The 21655-nt window shown below is 45.9% G+C and overlaps 2 protein-coding genes across 6 annotated transcripts; one reads left to right on the forward strand and one right to left on the reverse strand.

Annotated features, from left to right (window-relative positions):
- Positions 1-1898: 1898 nt before the first annotated feature.
- On the reverse strand, positions 1899-17653 carry LOC123407691 (protein DECREASED SIZE EXCLUSION LIMIT 1-like). Of its 5 annotated transcripts, XM_045100878.1 has the most exons (14): positions 17429-17653; positions 17259-17321; positions 17105-17173; positions 16676-16732; positions 15658-15857; positions 15289-15344; positions 15014-15107; positions 14135-14201; positions 13584-13666; positions 13372-13463; positions 4950-5056; positions 4687-4752; positions 2575-2638; positions 1899-2350 (listed from the first exon to the last, which is right to left on the reverse strand). In XM_045100878.1, the coding sequence occupies exons 1-14, from the start codon at positions 17551-17553 to the stop codon at positions 2213-2215; spliced, it is 1281 nt and encodes a 426-aa protein (XP_044956813.1). In that variant the 5' UTR covers positions 17554-17653; the 3' UTR covers positions 1899-2212. The 5 variants fall into 5 exon arrangements, with proteins under 5 accessions (XP_044956813.1, XP_044956814.1, XP_044956817.1 ...); XM_045100879.1 differs by lacking the exon at positions 4687-4752; XM_045100882.1 differs by lacking the exon at positions 4687-4752 and having other exon boundaries at positions 2314-2350; positions 2575-2658.
- Positions 17654-17915: 262 nt separating this feature from the next.
- On the forward strand, positions 17916-18719 carry LOC123413076 (histone H3.3). The gene is made up of 2 exons (XM_045106021.1): positions 17916-18072; positions 18199-18719. Exons 1-2 carry the CDS (start codon positions 18001-18003, stop codon positions 18535-18537), a joined length of 411 nt encoding a protein of 136 aa, XP_044961956.1. The 5' UTR covers positions 17916-18000; the 3' UTR covers positions 18538-18719.
- Positions 18720-21655: the final 2936 nt, after the last annotated feature.

Genomic DNA, 21655 nt, shown 5'->3' on the forward strand with positions numbered 1-21655 from the left:
CCACATAGCCCGGGGTCATTGGTTGTCATCCAGGACAACCTCAGCACGCGTACACAACAATATGCATACACTTGCTAGCTTTCGACTTTAACTTCCTTGGCCGAAAGGCAAAACAAGGAGTGCTCTATAGGACAATCCCAGCTGAGCCAATGGAACTTGGGAGGCAAACAGAGAAAAGTAGATATGTGTTTATTATCATTAAAAAAATATGTATCATTTATTAAAAAAAATATAGCCATCAAAAAAATATCCAACGTGCATTTGAATTTTTTTTACAATGAATTCGAAAAAACTCATAGCATGTTTTAAGGATAAAATGTACATCTTGTATTTTAGAAATGTAGAAAGTTTATCAAAAAAAGGTTTCACATTTACATTATAAATATACACTGTGCACTAAAAAAAAGTAGACATTTTTAAGAAAAGAACATGTATGATGATAACCAACAAGGAAACATAAAACTGAATAAAAACAGAGAAAAAAAACCGAAGTGCCAAAAAGAAAAGAAAACAGGCAAGCAATCAAAGAAGAGCAAAGGAATTTTTTTTGCTAAAACCATTGCAAAAAATAAAAATAAACAAACAAAAGAAGAATACCGAAGAAAATTTCTCAACATGTATTAAGAAAGATTCGTCATAAATAAATAAGTAATTGTACACAAAATAATTGTTTAGTGTGTATTTTTTTAAAAGGTGTCATCTTCTATAAAAATTGTCTGTGTGCATTTCAAAATCTTTCACGGTAATATTAAAAAATCATATGAAAGAAAATTTCATCGTGTATTAAATAATTGTTCAGTGTATATTTTGTAGAAACGTTCACCTTATTTAGAAAACTGTTCACTTTTTCGAAAAGTTGCTTCGAAATTTTGAATCTGTGAATATTTACTCGAATTCAAAACCTTTTGTTTTGTATTCACGAATTTTCTCAACATCAACATATAAATTAAATTAGCCGAAAAACAACATGAGAAAAACCAATAAAAAAGGGCCAGCCCCATCTTCGCGAGGGAAGTTGGCGTCGTCCTCTGATGGGGCCGGCCCACGGAGGGGAGCGCGTGAGCGATGAGCCACGATGATATCGCTCGCAAAAAATTAAGCAGCGCCGCTCCGGCTTCGTCACACTTCGCTTTCCCGCTTATTAATAACATCCGAGTCGGAGACGGCCAGGAGCCACGGCTGTGTTAGCAGGCCTATAAATACCTACGCTCACCCTGCATCCAATTCCAACCAACATCAGAAGCATTTGCCTTCGATCGATCTCGAGTTCAATCTCTCGCTGCATCAAACTAAGCCAAGCCAGAGCTAGCGCAACAGGAGCCCAACCAAGCTAAGGAGATCAGATGGCGGCCGCCGGGATGGACATGTTCGTGGCCACGATGGTCTTCTGCGAGGTGCCCTTCGACGGCACCATGGCCCCCGTCAGCCACGACGACAAGCCGGCTGACGGCGCCACAGCGGCAGAGGTGGCGTCCGCGTTGTTGGAGGCAGCGAAGGATTACTTCTCCTCCGGCCCCGCGTCGGAGCAGCAGCAGCAACATCAGGGCAGGGACAGCGTGTCGGACTTCTTCGACGCCGTCGCCCTGGAGTAGTAGCAATAGCATGCACACGAATTGGCTAGGAGGTTCTCTGTTCTGGAGTGCTAAGTTAGGCCTGTAGAAAGGTACTTATTGGATATGTCCTAATACCTGAGGCATTATGAACTTGTAATTTGCCGCTGGATTTTATGATGCAGTATTCTGCTTGAGTCGCTGGATTTTATGTCCTAATATCAAGGAATCGCAATCTTTTACTTTTCACTGGAACGAAGAGGAAACAAAATAAATAAATATACTGGCAACATAATTTTTATTCACTTCTTTAGATGATCATCCACTTTGAACTGACATTGCACCTCATTCAAACCAAAAATTATCTTGCCAGGCAATGATCATCTTATAACAGTTTAGTTCTACAAACTTGGATTTCGTGAAAAATATATGAGCAATTCGGAGGCTGGGATATAAGTTTTTGAGCAAAGCAACACTATATTACAATAACTAGGTTAAGTTACAGATGACCGATGAACGTTCCCTTTCTTCCCACACACATTTCACTGTTTACTATGTCCTCAACATGTATGGAAATTTCTTTATCAATCCATTTGAAGCCAACATATATGATTTTTCACCAAGTTACAAACATCATGACCATATGACACCATGATCACATTCTATTTCTCAGCCTCCTCGGTTGTGATGTCAATTTTGCTGGGTGTTTTCGGGGGATACAGCTCCCATAACGCAACCGTGGTGTCCGCCGAGCAAGAGGCCAACAATTTGCAGTCATGTGAGAAAGCCACCGCGGCACACTGCCAGCAAAAAAAGGAAGCATAACTTAAACTACATGTTGAGTGCAATTTGGTCAAGTGTATGTAAAGAAGTAATTGAGTCGATTATTGATATCATGGCACATATTCCAATCAAAGTAAACAAGAGAACTGAAATGGACATTACTGAATTTCGGGACTAGTCGAGGGAGGACTGATGCAAAAAGAAAAATGTGGAGATCAACTAGATGAAAGAAGCCACATACCGTAGCGCTGTGATACTTTAGAATGGCCAGAGCATTTCCTTTATTGTAGTTATACACTCGAAGCCTGCAAATGATGCAAACCACCTGAAAGATTACACAAATGCAACAATTGCAAACTCAGGTAAACAACTAGAAGCATGCTTGTCAGGTGGACATCGCCTACTCCTTGTCCAAGTTTGCTTAACTCCTCTTCTGCGCACATAATGCTACCTATTTTCTGTTCTGCGCCTATCCTATTGTCATGTGCAGGATGTGACATCTTTTCTCTGTCTTGCACTTGTGCAGTTCTGCTCTATTTTTCTTAGTTGTTTTGCCTTCTAAAAACCTAATCAAGCAGCACTAAATCAGTTTGGAAACCTGCGATGACTGGTGTTCCCGTGACATAATCAGCTTTGCCAATCAGCGGTGGTCTACATGGAGGTTGCACTCGCAGCACAGTGCCTCATCCAGCAGGATACCCTTCACAAAGCCGCTGAGTTTGGATAAGGCACTATATTTATTTATTTATTTTGTAAATTTAATAAATATATTCCATCTCATACATGTCTTTCTACTTCGCAAGATGGCTTGCACATAGACAATAAATGAAGACATTGTTTTTGCTTTGCTGTTCGTGGTGTGAAATAACCCTCCATCTAAACTAGCTTCATGGGTGATACGATATCAGGGTCAAACTAGCTTCGTGGGTGATACTACAATATCAAGGTGAAACTAGCTTCGTGGGTGATAATACGATATCACGGTGAAACTAGCTTCGTGGGTGATACTACGGTATCAGGGTGAACCTAGCTTCGTGGGTGATACTACGATTTCCAGGTAAAATCAGACAGGAGCACTCCAAATCCACGGTGTCAACAGATCTGCCATGGAATATAGGCAGGTAAAAGAAAAGATAGGCTGGTCCATGTCGTCATAGCCATGGAGGTAGGCCTAGGCATAGCATGCGGAAACAGGTGCGGCATTCCCACACCCGCATCCACACTACCCGATGGGTACATACTTTTTCCCCTTTGATAGTTGACCTTGCCTCCAAAAATCTGCATGTACCGGTCAAGATCAAGAACACACAGTAGTAGAAGAAGAGAGCCCAAGAACACAACTGATTCATCCCAACCTCAACTTGGCCTCTTCACAGCCACCAGCACCAGCCACCGGGTGTGAGTTGCTCCCATGGATCCAGAGTCCCTCAACTACATAACGTGGTATAACCCAGGTATAGAAAGGCAGTGCACGTACCTCCCGCTTGCATAGGGTTCGGTATGTAACCCTGTAATATAGACCTATGTAACCCTGTTAGTACACTATGTAACCCAGCTCGACCTATGTAACCCTGTTAGTACACTATGTAACCCAGCTCGAAACTTACGTAACCCTGTTAGTACACTATGTAACCCAGCTCGAAACTTACGTAACCCAGTGTCGGCACTATGTAACCCAGTATTGGCACTGCGAGGCTTGTTGGTTTGGTGCTAATATTTGACATGCCAATTGTTGGCTAGTCTAAAAAAATGGATACCGGTTGGTTGGCTACCAATTGATTTTCGCTCGTCTCTAAATAATTGCCAACTTTTTGTACCTTTTGGTTTTGTCCAATGTTGGCTTGCCAAATATTGGAAATGCCAAATGTTCGCACCAAACCACATTTGGCCTGTCAAATGCCTCTACGTAAGTAATTATGGAAACTACATAACCAATGGCCTGTCAAATTTACAACTAAGACCCATTTCAGCCAACGTAAGATTCGTCGACGAATCTTATAATCATATATACGAATCTTATGGCGGCTTTCATTTATCTTTTTAGAAGATACGTATATCACAGTAAGATTCATATATATGTTTATAAGATTCGTCAATGGATCTTACGACGGCTTTCATTTATCTTCAAGGATCTCGAGATATATGCCTTGACCATGGTAGCACATATTTCATCATCAAGTCATTTTCTGACATCGTAACCAAATTTCATGTTTTTTTTTGTAAGTTTAATAATTTATTGTATATCATACATGTCTTTCAACTTTGCGACATGGCTTGCATGTGTAATGTAGTATCACACGCAAAATGTAGTATCACCCATGAAGTTAGTATCACCAGGATGAAAAAAATTCACTTAGCCTCTGGCTCCATCCCCTTCCTCTCAAAGCTTGCCGGCTCCCCAGATAAAAGTTGTGATCGCCTAGTCCACCATGGAAATCATGAGACATCTATTTGATTAATTTACCTTCGATTGCATTCAAGTATATTTAGCCTACCAACAAAAGTACTATATTCAAATCAGATGCAGTTATTGACTCTGGCAATCTGATCTACTAAGCCACTAAAAATGTTATATTTCCCTGGTCAGCGATAAAAGCTAAGAGTGGGGAAACAAACCTGTGATCCCAACCAGCAGTTGCTGCAATCTTGTTGTCTGGCCGAATCGCTGTACCCGCTATACCAGGTCTCTCACTTTCTATTTCATTCCTGAGAGAAAACATGCCCTGTAATCAGAATAACTACATTTCAGTTATGAATTTCAAAAGTATTGATTCCTAAACTGAAATTGTAAGCACTCCAGCGCAAGTGATGCTTGTGATGAAACAGATGCAAAAATCACACAAGTAGTTGACATGTCAAGCTATCAAGTCTGAATTAGTATGAAGCGGATCATAAAGGGATGCTCGATTTCCCTACTGTGTAAACCAGTTAGCACTACATGTATGAATTATCACACGGACATATTGCTCCAAATCTGGGGCAATATCCAAGTATGAAAAGCTGATAAACTGACATCTCAGCGCAGCTGTCAATTTGGATATGCAAGCACTCATCAACCTTATGAAAAGAGGATATAATACATAACACCGCACCATCAATTTTTACATAGAATTGATGAATGCAAAGTCCCTAGTTGATAGTGCATTGCCCACTACTACTTCCCAGTTCCCATAGTAAGCACATATCAGTTCTTACATGTCTCCAGTGTTATTATTCATTGTCAGAAGCACTTTCTGGATGTATGATTGTGTCAGGATATACCTGTGAATATTACTAAAACTGTACTAAGAGTGACATAACATAGTGTCGTAGGTATAAGTCTGACAGTAGAAGTATGGGGTACGAAAGTATATGGGCAGAGCCTTAGCTACGACGAGGATGTATGAGTTCAGGCCCCTCTACGGTGGAGGTAAAAGCCCTACGTCTCAGTGCTCTGGGGAGCTTTGTGTCGAGTGAATTAAAGGATTACAGCAAGTGCCAACCCTTGTACCAGCGGTGAAGGGCGGCTTATATAGAGTGCGCTGCCCTTCATAATGGCCCGGTGGACAGGGGTGGAATAGTGGCGAGTAAAGGCTGGCGTTACTGGTAACGTAAGCCTTAAATGCTAGTTATGGTGTATGAAAACGTGTGACCGTTGCCCTCCTGGGAGGTTACGACGTACAGAGTGGATTCCAGTCGGTACGTTATATATGCTCCGAGTGGATCGTCGGCGACTGGATGATAGGGGCGTCCTTAGTTCAGTCGGAACTGTCTAAGGGTCTTGTCCTCTATGAAGGGTAGTCCTTGGGTAGGACCTATAGGGCAGACCTGTGACCCTACCCTAGGACTAAAACCCCATCATTAGTCCCCGAATGGATCGGGGTTGGAACGATGAAGAGAAGTCCGGAGTTTGGAGCCGACTGGTATTGAGGTGATCTTAGCGTTGTCTGCCTCGATCTATTTTATCTTTGCGGCAAGTGATCCGAGTGAAAATGCAAGCGAAACGAACCGTGAAGGACCGATTGCTTCCGCGAAATCTTTCGACGTGACCGGTCATACTGACAGCGCCGGATTTTCCGGGATCCTCAAATTTCGGTTGCCGCGCGCTCAGCGGGGATGACGACATCGCCATCGAGTAGATTTCGCCTCCTCGATTACCGCGCCGCGATCTTCTCCACTAATCTTGCAGCGGCCGGTTGGGAGGATAAGATACTGGGCCCACCTGTAGGTGACTCAGTCGGAGGCCTATTAAAGCTTTCCCGGCGGTCCTTCCTGTTGTGCTGCCCGTCTTCCTCCCATCGATCTCGCCTCCTCGCAACTCCCTGCACACCTCTAGCCACCTCCTTCCTCTCCTCCTCTGCGGATCCGTCGCCCTCGCCATGACGAAGGGGCAGACCAGCAAGCTCGAGGCGATGAAGAAAAAGAAGGGGGCGGCCTCCACTCAGTGGCGGCAGCGGGCGTTGCCGGCGGGCTGGATCCAGGGGACTTCCTCCCCTCCACGGTGACGGAGAACGACGTGCTGGAGCTGGTGGAGCACGGCATGGTCGTCAACAAGTCTTGGAGGTTGCCGGAAGGCGAGACGGAGTCGGCGCCGAAGGAGGGGGAGCGCGTTCTGCTGCTCAGCCACGTGGCCAGAGGTTTCTCCTTGCCTCCCCATCCTTTCTTCCGAGGTATCATGAATTACTTCGGGGTGCAGCTCCATCACTTTCCGCCGATGCGATAGCCCATCTTTCCGCATTCATCACCCTCTGCGAGTGCTTCATAGGATGTCCTCCCCACTGGGGGCTCTTCAAATATGTTTTCTCCGCTAGATCTCAAACTGTTAAGAAGCTTAGCCAGTCCGATGATAAGACACACATCCTCCAGCTCTGCGGGGGTTTAGGATTTCAGAAGAAAACGAAAAGTAGTTATCCCTCCCTTCAGCTATCCGAGTCGGTTAGGAACTGGCAATTGTCCTGGCTCTATTGCCAGGACATTGTCTGCCCGAATGCTTCGAGTGGGTTACCACCCTTCAGTTTAGACCGTCCGGGCCCTCCCAGGAAGCTAGCGCTCTCTAAGGGAGAAAGAACTCAGATCCAGCCTTTGGTCGACGCGCTGATAGCCGTCGTTCGGAAGGGAGTCACCGGCATGGACCTGTTGGAGACTTTTCTAGGTCGACGCATCCAGCCGCTCCAGGCCCGAGACCACGCAATGTGGCATTACACGGGGCCTTCGGATACCACTCGGTCCCATCCTGAAGACGTGAGCGAGGAGACCATGAGTGCATGGGTCCGCAGCATCACGGGCACATGTGATAACCCCGTGGGAGCTTGGCGGGTGAAGGCCTTCCGCGCCGAAAATCCTCCTCCGAATGAGGTGAGTACATGTCGTCAAGTGCTTTTAACCTTCTCAATTTTATTGCTTTTCTTGTCTCGCTGACTGACGTTGCCGACTGTGTTTTGTGCAGGAGTGGACGAACTGGCATTCTGCAGTCTCAAATGGGAATCCGGTCGAGGAAGAAGAAGGCAACATGGAGGGTAGCGCGGATAGTGCCGAGTACGTCTCTGACAGTAGGGAGACGGAGGAGGAAACAGAAGAGGAGGAGGAGGAGAGTGAAGAGCAGAGCTCGTCACCCTCACCACCAGAACACCGAACCAAGCACCGTCATGACCCCACTGTTCCGCCGGCTCCTCCCGTGGCCCCGAGTGCTCGGAGTGTGAAGAGAACCAGGGGTGCTTCTGCCGAGCCCGTGAATCAGCCGTCCAAGGTGGCTAAACCCAGCGGGTCTAAACCTCGGAAAGCTTTGCCCCGGATGAGGATCGTTGTTCCGGTCGCCTCAGCGTAAGTATCTTTGCTCTTCCATCTTCCTTCGGTATCCGATTGGACTCTTCTTTTTGGGAATTCATGTTTACCCGTCGAATGGATTTCACTCAACAGAGCTGCTACCTCCGCCACCTCTCTGCCGCGTCAGGGTGACGATCCCATGGACACTGATAACGCCGCCACGTCCCAGCAAGGTACGTTGTCATGACTCCGAGAGCTGTATTGCCGTTTCGCGAGTGCTGTCTTTGATCTTGATCTTTTTCTGTATTTTTATTTCGTTCAGTCGGGCTTCCTTCGGAGGTGATCCATCTGGACGACGACGACCAAAGGAGGTCGGAACCAGCTTTGGCGCCTGTCCCTGGGGTTATCCAACCTGCTGCCGATCCCGCCATGAACGTGCCGCCGACTGAGACGGTGGCCCTCACAACGGAACCGACTGGAGCAGAGCTCGGGATGCCCAGGGAGCTCGGGATACCTAGGGCGCCTTCTGCCACGCCGGGTCCGTCGGCTGTTCAATATGATGCCCGACGCCTCCCGGAAGATCAAGTAGGAGCCGCCAAGGACGCCATGGTACGAGTGGAGCTGATGGTGGGCGACGCCAAGGGAGCATATGACTCCATTGCGTCCCTGTACAAGAAGAGCTTGGAGCTTCGGGATGATATCCGAGTAAGTGCGCTAGTAAGTGTTTACATTCCTCTTGGTGCCCACTGGGGGTTTCAACGAGATACTCGGATACAGTAGGTTGATTTTCCAGTGGGTTCACTCCGAGTGAACCCAGTGGGTGTAGTCCCCAAGACTTCTGTCGAGTGCTTGCACCGACAGTTGTCTTTATATGTATTTTCCATAATCTCTACAGATCAGAGCTGATCTGCCTGAATGGTACCAGTGGGGGCACGCCGAGTGCACCCACTGGGTGTAGTCCCCAAGAGTAGTGTTACTCGGGTCGAGTAATAGTAATCTCATAGTGTTGTTGGTTTGCTATGGAGCTCAATGGGACCGACCTGTTCGAGCTTCATACCAGTGGGCTCACTCTCAGTGAACACACTGGGTGTAGTCCCCGAGACCGCTGTCGATTGCTTGCATCGGCAGGGGTCTGGAGAATTTTGAGTTTTGATTGTTTTGTCATATCTGTCGAGATTTTTTCCTTGTTGAATCTGGCTGATCCTCCATTTGTGTCTCTTTGACAGAAGACTTGTGAAATGGGATCGGCCTATAATGCTCTGAAGGCTGAGAAGACTCAACTTGCTACCGACTTGGAGGTAGCTGTGAATGATCTGGCTGGCATGAAGAAGGCTCTCGCTGAACGAGAAAAATCTTTGAAGGAATCTCGGGAGACTAACAAGGCACTGCTAGCCGAGGTAGAAAAAATGAAGGAGAGATCTGAATGGATGGGCCAACTGAAGTTAATGAACACTCGGTGCAGAGCGCAGGAGAACTACGTCGGCGACTGGGCGAAGAAGATGGTCGCACTGCTTGGTGGTAAGTTGCTTGCCGAGTGCTCTTTGACTTTGGAGTTCACTCCGCGCTTATTTTCTCCCTGTCTTTTCTTTGCAGATTTCTGTCGGGACGTTGAAGCCGAAACTGCCGAAATTGAACGGTCGCTTGGCAACCGAATGTTCCACTCGGTGATGAAGCTAACCGGGACATGTTCCGAGTGAATTCCCGCCTTAACAAGGTGGGTCCTTTCATTGGTCGCCTGAGAGGAGTTGTCGGCCGAATTGACAAAGAGCTGTGGCCTGAAGATGACTCCCGGAATGAGATAGAGGGGTTGATGACTCGACTGGAGGATGTTCCAAGCAGAGTGCAGGCATGGAAGAAGTCTGCCGCTCGGTGTGGCGCGGACGTGGCGCTGTCTCTGGTCCGAGTGCATTGTAAGGAAGCCCGCGAAGACAAGCTGAAGACGTTGCAGGTCGCCAACACCAAGAAGCTTCGATTTGAAGACTTTATGGAGACCTTCCTCGACACGGCCACTCGGATTGCAGATGGGATCGACCTCGACACCTTCGTGGAGCCTGCCAGCCCCGGCTATGCTTGATTGACTTTATGCTGAACGCGCATTTACCTCGGTATGCCGAGTGGAGTTTGTATTAAACTTTGGCCACTGTTGTTGGCCGGTACATTCGTGGCTCAGTGTGGATAAACTTGATTCACACCGAGCCGACTGATCGTTGAACTCAATTTGAATTCGAACCGGATCTTTTGCTCTTCTTTCGCTGAGTTTTTTTTTTGACACGATTTTGGCTCGTGGTTTTTGTTTAGGCGACTCAGCTAAGCCTCCGAGAGTAACTTGTGTGCCCACTCGGAGGAATCTTTTTACTTAGGCAACTCTGGTTCGCAGCTAAGTCCCCGAGTGTGACTTGAAATGCACACTCAGAGCAAGTTGTTTACTTAGGCGACTCTGAGTCACAGCTAAGTCTCTGAGTGTGACTTTAGGTGCACACTCGGAGTTAGTTTTTACTTAGACGACTCTAGGTCGCAGCTAAGTCCCCGAGTGTGACTTTTGGTGCACACTCGGAGCAAGTTGTTACTTAGGTGACTCTGGGTCGCAGCTACGTCTCCGAGTGTGACTTTTGGTGCACACTCGGAGCAAATTTTTACTTAGGCGACTCTGGGTCGCAGCTAAGTCCCCGAGTGTGACTTTTGGTGCACACTCGGAGCGAGTTTTTACTTAGGCGACTCTGGGTCGCAGCTAAGTCTCCAAGTGTGACTTTTCGTGCACACTCGGAGCGAGTTGTTTACTTAGGCGACTCTGGGTCGCAGCTAAGTCCCCGAGTGTGACTTTTAGTGCACACTCGGAGCGAGTTGTTTACTTAGGCGACTCTGGGTCGCAGCTAAGTCCCCGAGTGTGACTTTTAGTGCACACTCGGAGCGAGTTGTTTACTTAGGCGACTCTGGGTCGCAGCTAAGTCTCCGAGTGTGACTTTTAGTGCACACTCGGAGCGAGTTGTTTACTTAGGCGACTCTGGGTCGCAGCTAAGTCCCCGAGTGTGACTTTTAGTGCACACTCGGAGCGAGTTGTTTACTTAGGCGACTCTGGGTCGCAGCTAAGTCCCCGAGTGTGACTTTTGGTGCACACTCGGAGTTAGTTTTTTAGACCGGAGTCTGCAAACGCGGAAGAATTTTGAATCGGCAAGAAATTAATCTGCTTTGTATTACTTCGATGACATTTGTTCTTTACATTGTCTCTGTCGGCGGTTATGTGTAGAAGCGCTTCAGTAGATCTCCATTCCATGCTCGCGGCACGTCCGTCTCCCTGTCGAGGTTGTAGAGTCGATACGCTCCATTGTTCAGCACCTTAGAAATGATGAACGGTCCTTCCCAGGCGGGAGCCAACTTGTGTGGTCTCTGTTGATCCACTCGGAGCACCAGGTCGCCTGCTTGGAACATGCGGCTCCTGACGTGCCGCGCATGAAATTGCCGCAGATCTTGTTGATAAATTGTTGAAGTCACACTCGGAAGTTGGGAGGGATGTCAGCCGAGCGGATGGCCCGACTGAAGCACTCGGGACCAGAAACAACGGTCCTGCTTCCACTCGGACGGTCTCTATCGTGACCATCACGGTGGGCTCGACTTCTATCGACCTTCTTCTGAGTGATATACCCTCTTGCATCAGGCCTTGGATCATGCGCGCCACCGCCCGAACGATGATCATCGTAATGCCGGGGTCCGTAAGGCCCACTCCGCGGAGGAGTACGCGAACGGCGACGATCTTCGGGATGAGACCGAATGGAAAGCGGATTCCGACTCGGGTCCCTGGAACGGCTGCCCCCTCTGCGTCGCTGGTGAGAGTCTGGACTGAAAACCGACCGATGTGTATTCGCTTGAACGGAACTGTTGTGGATCTTGTTGTGCGACTGGGAGACCGCCGAGTTTTGCTGCTGCGCCGTATGTAACAAGGCACAGATCTGCTCGATTCCTCTACCAGCCTCCGAATCAGTCGGCTGGAGAGAATCAGCTATCCTGGCGGCTGCAGCCAAGTTGAGGATGGGTGTGCGGAACACCTCGACGTTGCTCTGGCGAGTGCGTCGACTGGAAGAACGAAGGTGCTGAGGACGAGCGCCGGATGATTCTCCGAACTCACGCTCGTTCCGACCAGTCCCGAGGGGACTTTCGTGGGAATCGGCCATGAGTACTTCGGCTGTAGGCCCGTGACCCTGATACTCAGAAGGTAGTTCCGTCGGAACTGACTCCAAGCACTGGGATGACGGCAGGACCACAACCGATTCGAGCACCGCCACTTGAGAGGACATGTTTTGTCGCGCTAGGGCGTGTCGCACCCAACGCTGGAGCCGCGAACGACCGGATCGCTCGTTGCGGCGCGTGACGAGGACGAAGATCGACACCGGGGTCGATGGCTGGAGAAGAAAAACGCCGCAGGAACTGGCACGGAAGTGCGTACCACCGCGACTCGGAAGCGTCTCGATGTCGAGGGGCGCATCCTGAAGCCATGCCGAATCATCGGCGATGAAGGAGAGTGCACCGAAGAGGATCTCATGACCCATGCACAGATCTCCGCCGGATGACATGACGAAAAGATGAAATCGCAAACTCGCCGGAAGTCGCTTAGACGCCTGCCCCACGGTGGGCGCCAACTGTCGTGGGTATAAGTCTGACAGTAGAAGTATGGGATATGAAAGTATATGGGCAGAGCCTTAGCTACGACGAGGATGTATGAGTTCAGGCCCCTCTATGGTGGAGGTAAAAGCCCTACGTCTCAGTGCTCTGGGGAGCTTTGTGTCGAGTGAATTAAGGGATTACAGTAAGTGCCAACCCTTGTACCAGTGGTGAAGGGCGGCTTATATAGAGTGCGCTGCCCTTCATAATGGCCCGGTGGACAGGGGTGGAATAGTGGCGAGTAAAGGTTGACGTTACTGGTAACGTAAGCCTTAAATGCTAGTTATGGTGTATGAAAACGTGTGACCGTTGCCCTCCTGAAAGGTTACGACGTACAGAGTGGATTCCAGTCGGTACGTTATATATGCTCCGAGTGGATCGTCGCCGACTGGATGATGGGGGCGTCCTTAGTTCAGTCAGAACTGTCTAAAGGCCTTGTCATCTATGAAGGGTAGTCCTTGGGTAGGACCTATAGGGCAGACCTATGACCCTACCCCGGGACTATAATCCCATCACATAGAATATGCAAAGAATACAGATTACAAGGTGAACTCGGGTTTGTAGGGTACTACTCACAGCATGCATTTTCATGAAAAGGAGCTTATATGGCAGGAAACAGAACATAGAACGGTTGATGTCACACCTTCTGATGATCAAGGGAAAACATGGCTATTTTATTATCAGCACCTCCTGAGATCCCACCGGTGCATAAACCGTCAATAGCAATGGATAAAGCTGCACACCTGCATCTCATTAGATCATACGGTGTTTCATTCCATCAAAGGAAGATAAAGACAACTGCTCTTGAAAATGGTAAGTTACACAATGGAGTTAAAACTGGGTGTAGCATGAGACCTGATTCCGAATGATATTTCACTGAAGATAAGGGTGACCCAGGCTTTCGTACATCCCACCAAAGAGTGCTTCCATCTTCATAACTGGTAGCCGTAAAAGCGATGTTTATTAATAAAATGAAAACGTAAAGTTTTCAAACTTGACCCTAGAACTGGTTTTTTTAAACTTGAACTGTTGAATCAGTTTAATTCACCCCCTTGGAATTATGAACTTTTTAAAAGGTCGGAAATAGTCAAAACTCAATATGAAAAAGAGGATTCAATACTCCACAGATGACATGTAGCTAAACTTTTTAGTAGTCGATATGACTCCCAAATAAAGGACAGAGGCCAGAGGATAAAACGAGAGCATGGGTCCTGGACACCGATAGAAGGACCAGATTCACATTTAAGCCATTTGCCAGAATTGACCTAAGAGTGAGCTCAATTGATTTTAAACTGAAGATAGGTTAATACTTTTTGTTCGGATAGGACACTAGGCCATGGCACATGAAAAATCTGTTGAAAAATAGTTACAAACATATCGGTCCTGTAAAATATTGATCTGGGTACCTTGATAAAATATTAACATAGCCTCCAGATTCACATGGGATGAAAGCTTGCACAGCCATGCATAGACCTACAAGCAACAGAATTAGCATAAATAGTGAAGACAAACAAATGGCACCGAACAATAAAAACGGAGTTTTATGATTGTCCTGCAGATGCAGACTATTATTCTAATTCAATATAGTTTGTAAACAAACTCACACATTATACCTTGTAATAACAAGAACACTACAACAGCACAGGAAACATAAATAAACAGGATGCAAGAGAGTTTCATGCCATGGAAGAAGGATTGATCCTACATCACATATATACATCCTTCTTGATGGATGGTTAGAGAGGTCAGTCAAATTGCAACGCGTACATATCTTCGATGCAGGGTTTTCGAGTCACGACTCATGCGAGTCGCTCAGGGGTAACGACTCGGAAAGAGTCGAGCCTGTAGTTGCGACTAGTCGCGACTCGCTTTTTGAGTCGACACTAAGTTGAGTCGACCTTGCTGTTGCGACTCATAGACTAGTCGACGACTAGTCGAGCGACTCGAAATCCCTGCTTCGATGTGTGTTTATAACTTCCTTCAGTGAAAACTGAACAATTAATCAACGGACCATGTAGGGGGAGCTACATGGATGGTCAGACAGGCTTATGTCAGGTCAATAAAGCCGAGGCGAACAATTCTCAAACCGAACAATTCTGGATTTTTGGTAGACATTAAAACAACAAAAAGGGTGGAGGCTACTCTGATCAAGTCTAAATACTTCATGGTTCTACTACGCGAGAAATTACCACCAGATACAAGTACTGCGTACAACCCACATTGGTATTTTGTTGAAGAACAAAGACAAACAACTATAGCTGGAGAGCTGAAGAGTGAGGACAAACCTTTTTGCTTGGTAGGGTGACCTGTCATATTAGCACTGCATCTTTTGGGCAAACACATTATCTTTGTTGAATTTTTAATGTCCCATAGTTCAACCTGTAGATTTTATTATGAAGTTACAACATGAAAGCAGTGAGAACAAAAGAAGTAGCAACATAAACACACACGTAAACACAAAAGCTCAGCCAGGCTTGCTTAATTGCATTATATTAAGTCAATAATTTATATATTGATCACTAAGTTAGAGAAAATATTGCATAGTTTGAAACTAACTAACCTCAGACGATTCTTGACCAGCGATTGTCAATATATTTTGTCCATCCAAGGAACTGCCTAGTAAATACATAAGAAAGTCAATAATGCAGAAACAGCTTCCTTTTCTAAAAGAAAAGTTAACAGCCACCATTTTATTTACACTATGGTCTTCTTCTAAATGATGTCACATTTGGGAGTCAACAAAGTGTTATATCATGTCATTTGCTCTGCAGTCTTTCCTCTACATAAATAAACGAAAATGATATGTATTTGTCCATTATCGAAAAGCTTACACTTCCATAATAAGTCAATAGTTAATAAATTCATGTAGGATTCAGAGGCTATCGCTGCTATTAAAATGTGAAGGGATTCACAAATGGTCACACATTACCTTGATCATATTCTTGTGTTCCTTCTGCAGGATTTAAAACATCTGATCCTGTATTATCTTCAATAGGTACTCTTTGCGGCTCAGGGCCAATATTTGAGCCATTCAACTTAGTTTGTGTGCCATGTGCAGAACATGGAACCTTAACCAGTGACATCTTACAGAAATGGTATGTACTTGTTTTAATTGTAAATATGGGCCTCCTGCAAGAGCACAAATAATGGATTTATAAATTCCACAGAAATTCATAGAACAAGGATGGGCCACAAAGCCTGCTAAAAGGTGTGTATCCTACCAGATTTCCACTTGAACACTGTACATATTATCTTATCTCCTAAAATGCTTCACAAGTGTCCACATGTTTAGGCCAATCATAGTTGACTCAAGATATATTTTTATATAGGAAAAAGAGAACTCTTGGTTCGATAGATCACCTGGTTATTATAGAAGTTCTTCAAAAGGTTGCCACTACAGTTTTATGGATGAGGGCCATTGTTATACATTTGGACTTAAAAGTACTCCCTCCGTAAACTAATATAAGAGCTTTTAGATTACTAAAGTAGTGTTCTAAGTGCTCTTATATTAGTTTACGGATGGAGTATCATATTACAACAAACAGGACATCCTTAAGAAAATAGTAAAACACCATAAGGGTTGTGCCTACCCTACAAACTATTGTCAGGACGAAATATTGTCAGATAACATGAATAACTTAATTCTTATGAAATAGTACTGAGAATGATATCCAGATTTTGCTCATTGCTAACTGCTACCATGGGTGCTTGAACTGAGTTTGACCAAAAAATCGGTAGCACCACTGATAATCTGACCTTGGCAGAATAATATAATAATGTAATTGTAAAGACATATTTTCAATTCTTCATGGGATGCGTGATTTGAAATAATATGTGCATGTGTGTTTCCTTGCATTTAAGTAAGCATGAGCCTATTCCTGGGTCCTGACTAATCATGCACCAGCTTATGGCTGATGTTAAGTTGTAGCATGTGAATAAAATCATACCTTGAGAGCCCAGCTTCTTCAATCACCCAGCCTTTGCACAAACCATCCCTGCCCTGGCTGTGTCAAAATCGAAAGCACATAAACAAACATGCTCAAAATAAGCCTCAAAGGAAATCTGTACCATACACATTCCACAAAGCAATAATGGTGTCGAAGTTAAACTGCACTTAGAATTTCCCCAAAGCCATGTCCAGCAACTGTAACTTAATCCTGAAGTGCTACACTGGTTCAACAACAGTGTTCCAAATATTAGCTCTGACATGGTTATCCCAGTTAGGGATACAGGAAATTCCTCCGTCGTGGTTATACTAGTTAAGTGCTCCAAGAGTGTTCAGCAACAGTGTTCCAAATATAGCTCTGACATGGTAAGCTAAGTTTGAGAAATACAGTAACCAGCATTCCTCACAGATTTCACGGGAATTCGCTCACCTAATGATCGCGTTCCCAAGTCCGGAGCCTGCAGCGATGGAATACACCCCAGCCGCGCCGCCGTGAGCCCTGCATTGGAATGGCACGCCATCACACCCAACCTGACGAAACTGAATCGCCCGTCGTTGCAGTCGGCAGAGAAAAGCAGGCTTACCAGATGGAGGAGACGGTACGGTGGCTCGCTGTGTCCCAGACCCTGAGCTCCCCGTCGGCCGCGCTGGTGGAGAAAAACCAGAGACCAAGCGTAAGCGCACAGCAGGGTCACGTTCAGCAGGGTTCATCGTAAGCGGAGTACAGCTCAGGGCTTAGGAGGAGGAGGAGTACCCGGAGAAGAGGAGCGGGAGGTCGGGGTGGAAGCAGGCGTCGCTGACGGCTGCGCGGTGCCCCCGCAGCACCGCCACGGGGTCCGGCGACGGGCGGCGGCGCTGGCTCTCCCGGTCGCTGGCCATGTCGCCCGGCGAAGTGGAGAAAGGCGAGGTCCCCAGATGCAACTTGGCCCAGGAAGAAGAAGCGCGCCAAGAGGGCCAGGCCCGAAGCCGAGCCCGCCCAAAACCAAACTACCCCTACCTTCCCCGGAAAATAAACGGACGCCACGTCACCGATCCGTGGCTCTCGCCCGCTCGACCAACCAACGGAGAGCGCGCGGATCGTGTGCTTTCTCGGGGCGGATCGCAGCCGCCGACCGGATCGACATCCCGAGGCCTTTTCCCAAACGGTAACTGCCAGGCACCCTCGGTCCATGCGTCCCCGGCCTCGCGCTCCCACCCAGTGCCTCTACAAATACCCCCCCCCCCTGCCTCCCTTCACCTACCCTACCACTGCCTTTCCGCATCGACTTTGGTCGCCCTCCGATTCAAACCTCCCCCCCCCCCCCCCCCCAATCCGCACCAGTCGCCATGGCCCGTACCAAGCAGACCGCCCGCAAGTCCACCGGCGGCAAGGCGCCCCGCAAGCAGCTCGCCACCAAGGTTCGTCTCGTCCCCTCTCTCCTCCCTTATCCTTCCCCTCTTTTGATTTCGATACGTTCGTCGTCGGGAGTTGATCCGGGAGTTGTTGACTGACGCTTCGGATTCGTTTCATCGTTGTGTTTTCAGGCGGCGAGGAAGTCGGCGCCGACCACCGGCGGGGTGAAGAAGCCCCACAGGTACAGGCCCGGGACCGTGGCCCTCCGTGAGATCCGCAAGTACCAGAAGAGCACGGAGTTGCTGATCCGCAAGCTGCCCTTCCAGCGCCTGGTGAGGGAGATCGCGCAGGACTTCAAGACCGACCTCCGCTTCCAGTCCCACGCCGTGCTGGCCCTCCAGGAGGCGGCGGAGGCGTACCTCGTGGGGCTGTTCGAGGACACCAACCTGTGCGCCATCCACGCCAAGCGCGTCACCATCATGCCCAAGGACATCCAGCTCGCCCGCCGCATCCGTGGCGAGAGGGCGTAAGCCATCCTCTCCGTCGACGCCGTTAGTGGACCGGAATGCGCTTCCGGTCGTAGTTGGTTACCGATTCCCGTGCTAGGTCTCTCTTCTGTTGTGTAGAAGAAATATGGTTGTTGGTACGAGTAAGACAAGACTTGATATGTGATGATCCTTTTGGTTTGCGATTGAGCAAACTTATGTTGGAAGTCCTCGGAACTACTCCCTCCGTTCCTAAATATATCTCTTTCTAGAGGTTCAACTAGGGAACTACATATAGATGTATATTGACATATTTTAGAGTATACATTCATTTTGCTCCGTATGTACACCCAGTGAAATATCTTAAAAGACTTATATTTAGGTACGGAGTGAGTATTATTGTTAGCAGTAACTCAACTGTTATTCCTGTCCTTTCTTATCGGTATGCGATCTTAATTCGTGGCGTGACCATTGCTATTTTGCTGGGATGTTCGACTTGGTTTGTGCTGCTGATTGGCTGCTGTGTGTTTAAAAGGTACTGTCGTGGGCGGCTGCAGACGAAGCCGTCGATTCACGGAGACGTCGACACGTTAGTCGTACTCGTCTTTTGTTTTTATGCGTCGACCTACCGAGAGTTTGGATTTTGTACTAGCAAGATTTTGATTAATTTGCGGTGGTCGCTGGTGAGCTGTCTCGTGCAACACAGTTGCACACCCTTGTGACGTGGTGTGCAAATTCTCAATAGTCTGCTGTTGGCAGCTTGAGAAGTTACCAAACTATGTTCTGCATGTGACATTCAAAAGGACTGCTGTATATTTTTCTTTTGCGAAACAACACAGATCGAGTAGTTGAAATCATGTACTCCCTCCTTCGTAGTGACCTTCACAAGGACTGCTGTGTATTTTTATTTTGCGGAACAATGGAGATTGTATATTTTTCTTTTGCGAAACAATACAGATTGTATGTTTGAAACAATACAGATCGAGTTGTTGAAATCATGTACTCCCTCCAAGACATTTGCGTGGTTCTAAATCATTCATTTGACTAACTAAATATATGCTTTTTCTAGTTTAAAAGTAGTGTTTATAAATTCTCTGTAACTTAAGTAGTTATTGATTCAGAAAAATAACACTCACACTATGTATACATATACAAATAGTACAACGTAGTATTAATTAGTTGCTAGGGTTAAATACAATACGCATTAAATTTTGTTTATTGTGTAAATGCATATAAAATTTGAACGTTCCTGTCGAAGAGAGTATTATAGTCACAAAAGGACGTTGATTTGACTAACTAAATATGCATTATATGTCATAAAAATTATACCATTAGATTAGATTGTCAAGCTGACATAGTTTTTAAACATATATTTTTCATTATATATATATATATATTATATTTAAATATTTAACTAGTTAAATTAGCAATCTAGAACTACGTGTATGCACTGGAAATTGAGACGGAGGAAATAATTGCCATATACTTCTAATTTTAAAAATAGTCAGTCTTTTAGTACTATTTTTAAGAATGATGATTCATGAATCATACATGAAGATTTTCCTTTAAAATGTATTTATATGAATTTATTATAGTACAAACTAGTACTGTAATTTTCAAGGTTATCTTTGCAATATGGTGCCGATATCCAAAGTAACATTTAATGCGGTATTCCTTTGTAGCATTTAATTCTATAGAATAGTCTTTTCATTCCAGAATAAATGTCTTAACTTTTTATTAATTTTAATATAAAGTTGTATTAAGCTTAAGACAATTATTTTGAGACTGCGAGAGTAATAATTTATGACAAAAGTTGATATACTCAATGCATCTGAAGCTTTCATAATCAAATTTGGAGCTATGATTTTTGAGGGGTTCTACATATAACGTAGATGTGTGTTGTCAAATTTATTCTTAATATTTTTTGCACAAAATTTAATTTTTGAAAAAGTACTTGAAATGTACTTCTAAACTCTTCCCAAGTGAGATAAAGAATCTTGAAGTACTTTGGTATAGCGGGTGCTTGCCTCTCAATTAATGGGCACATCGATAAAAGAACTGCATGAAGAGGGGTAGTGTGAGGGAAAGAGGAAAAAGGGGAAACATAAGTTTTTGTTTCGTTATGAGGAATAGCCTTGAAGGGTAAGCTTTATAAAACCCAAAAAAACGTTCAAGGGTAACCTATATAAAACACAAAACTAGGACATATCATTTAGAATTAATTGCCATTATAGACGAAATGGGCTTGGAGCATGAATCCTGGTTAAACTTGTAAGCTCATGAGGTCACACGATTCGATCGTTTCACTTGCAGAGTGTCCAAAATCAATTTTATCGAACTGCCAGCCAATATGAAAGGAGCGGGAGATGCACCTAACGAATATCCTAATTCACCGTTCATGCACTCGCTAAGTTAAGAACGACATGAAAAAAATCAATTGAGGACTTATAATTTAGAATTAATTGCCATTATAGACAAAATGAGGTTGGAGCAGGAATCCTGGTTAAACTTGTAAGCTTATGAGGTCACACGATTTGATCGTTTCACTTGCAGAGTGTCGAAAATCAATTTTATCGAACTGCCAGCCAATGTGAAAGGAGCGGGAGTTGCACCAAACGAATATCCTAAATTCACGGTTCATTCACTCGCTAAGTTATGAACGACATGAAAGATCCAATAGATATTGTATTCCCATGCCTCGCATGTGTGTCAATCCCCGTCTCAATGCAAAAGTTTCCCTTGCAGGTACATTTACATTAGGCCTATGAGGAAGTACTCTGCAACAAGAGTCCTCGCGGATCACCATACCGGACAAGCCGAGGAAAAATATCACCCTTAGGTGAGGTACTTAGGTGATACCTCTAGTACAAAACACGACTTTGGTCCAAGTGAGAAAAGGTTTTAATCCTGATTCAGTTATGAACCGTAATCAATGGATGCATCAGTCCCAGTTCGTGAGGCCATGGCGTCGGTCGGGCTAGGGTCCCGGTTCGTCTGATCCCTTTAGTCCCGGTTTCAGACACGAACCGGGACCAATGATTCTCGCTCCTCGCGCATCACCTTTAGGTCAGGTTGGTGGTTGGAACCGGGACTAACGGTGTGTCTTCTGTCCCGGTTCTGTTGGAAATATGTCCTAGATGGAATGGTAAAATAGTTATTATTA

Source organism: Hordeum vulgare, chromosome 7H (genome assembly GCF_904849725.1).
Source record: "Hordeum vulgare subsp. vulgare chromosome 7H, MorexV3_pseudomolecules_assembly, whole genome shotgun sequence".
Lineage (NCBI taxonomy): Eukaryota > Viridiplantae > Streptophyta > Magnoliopsida > Poales > Poaceae > Hordeum > Hordeum vulgare.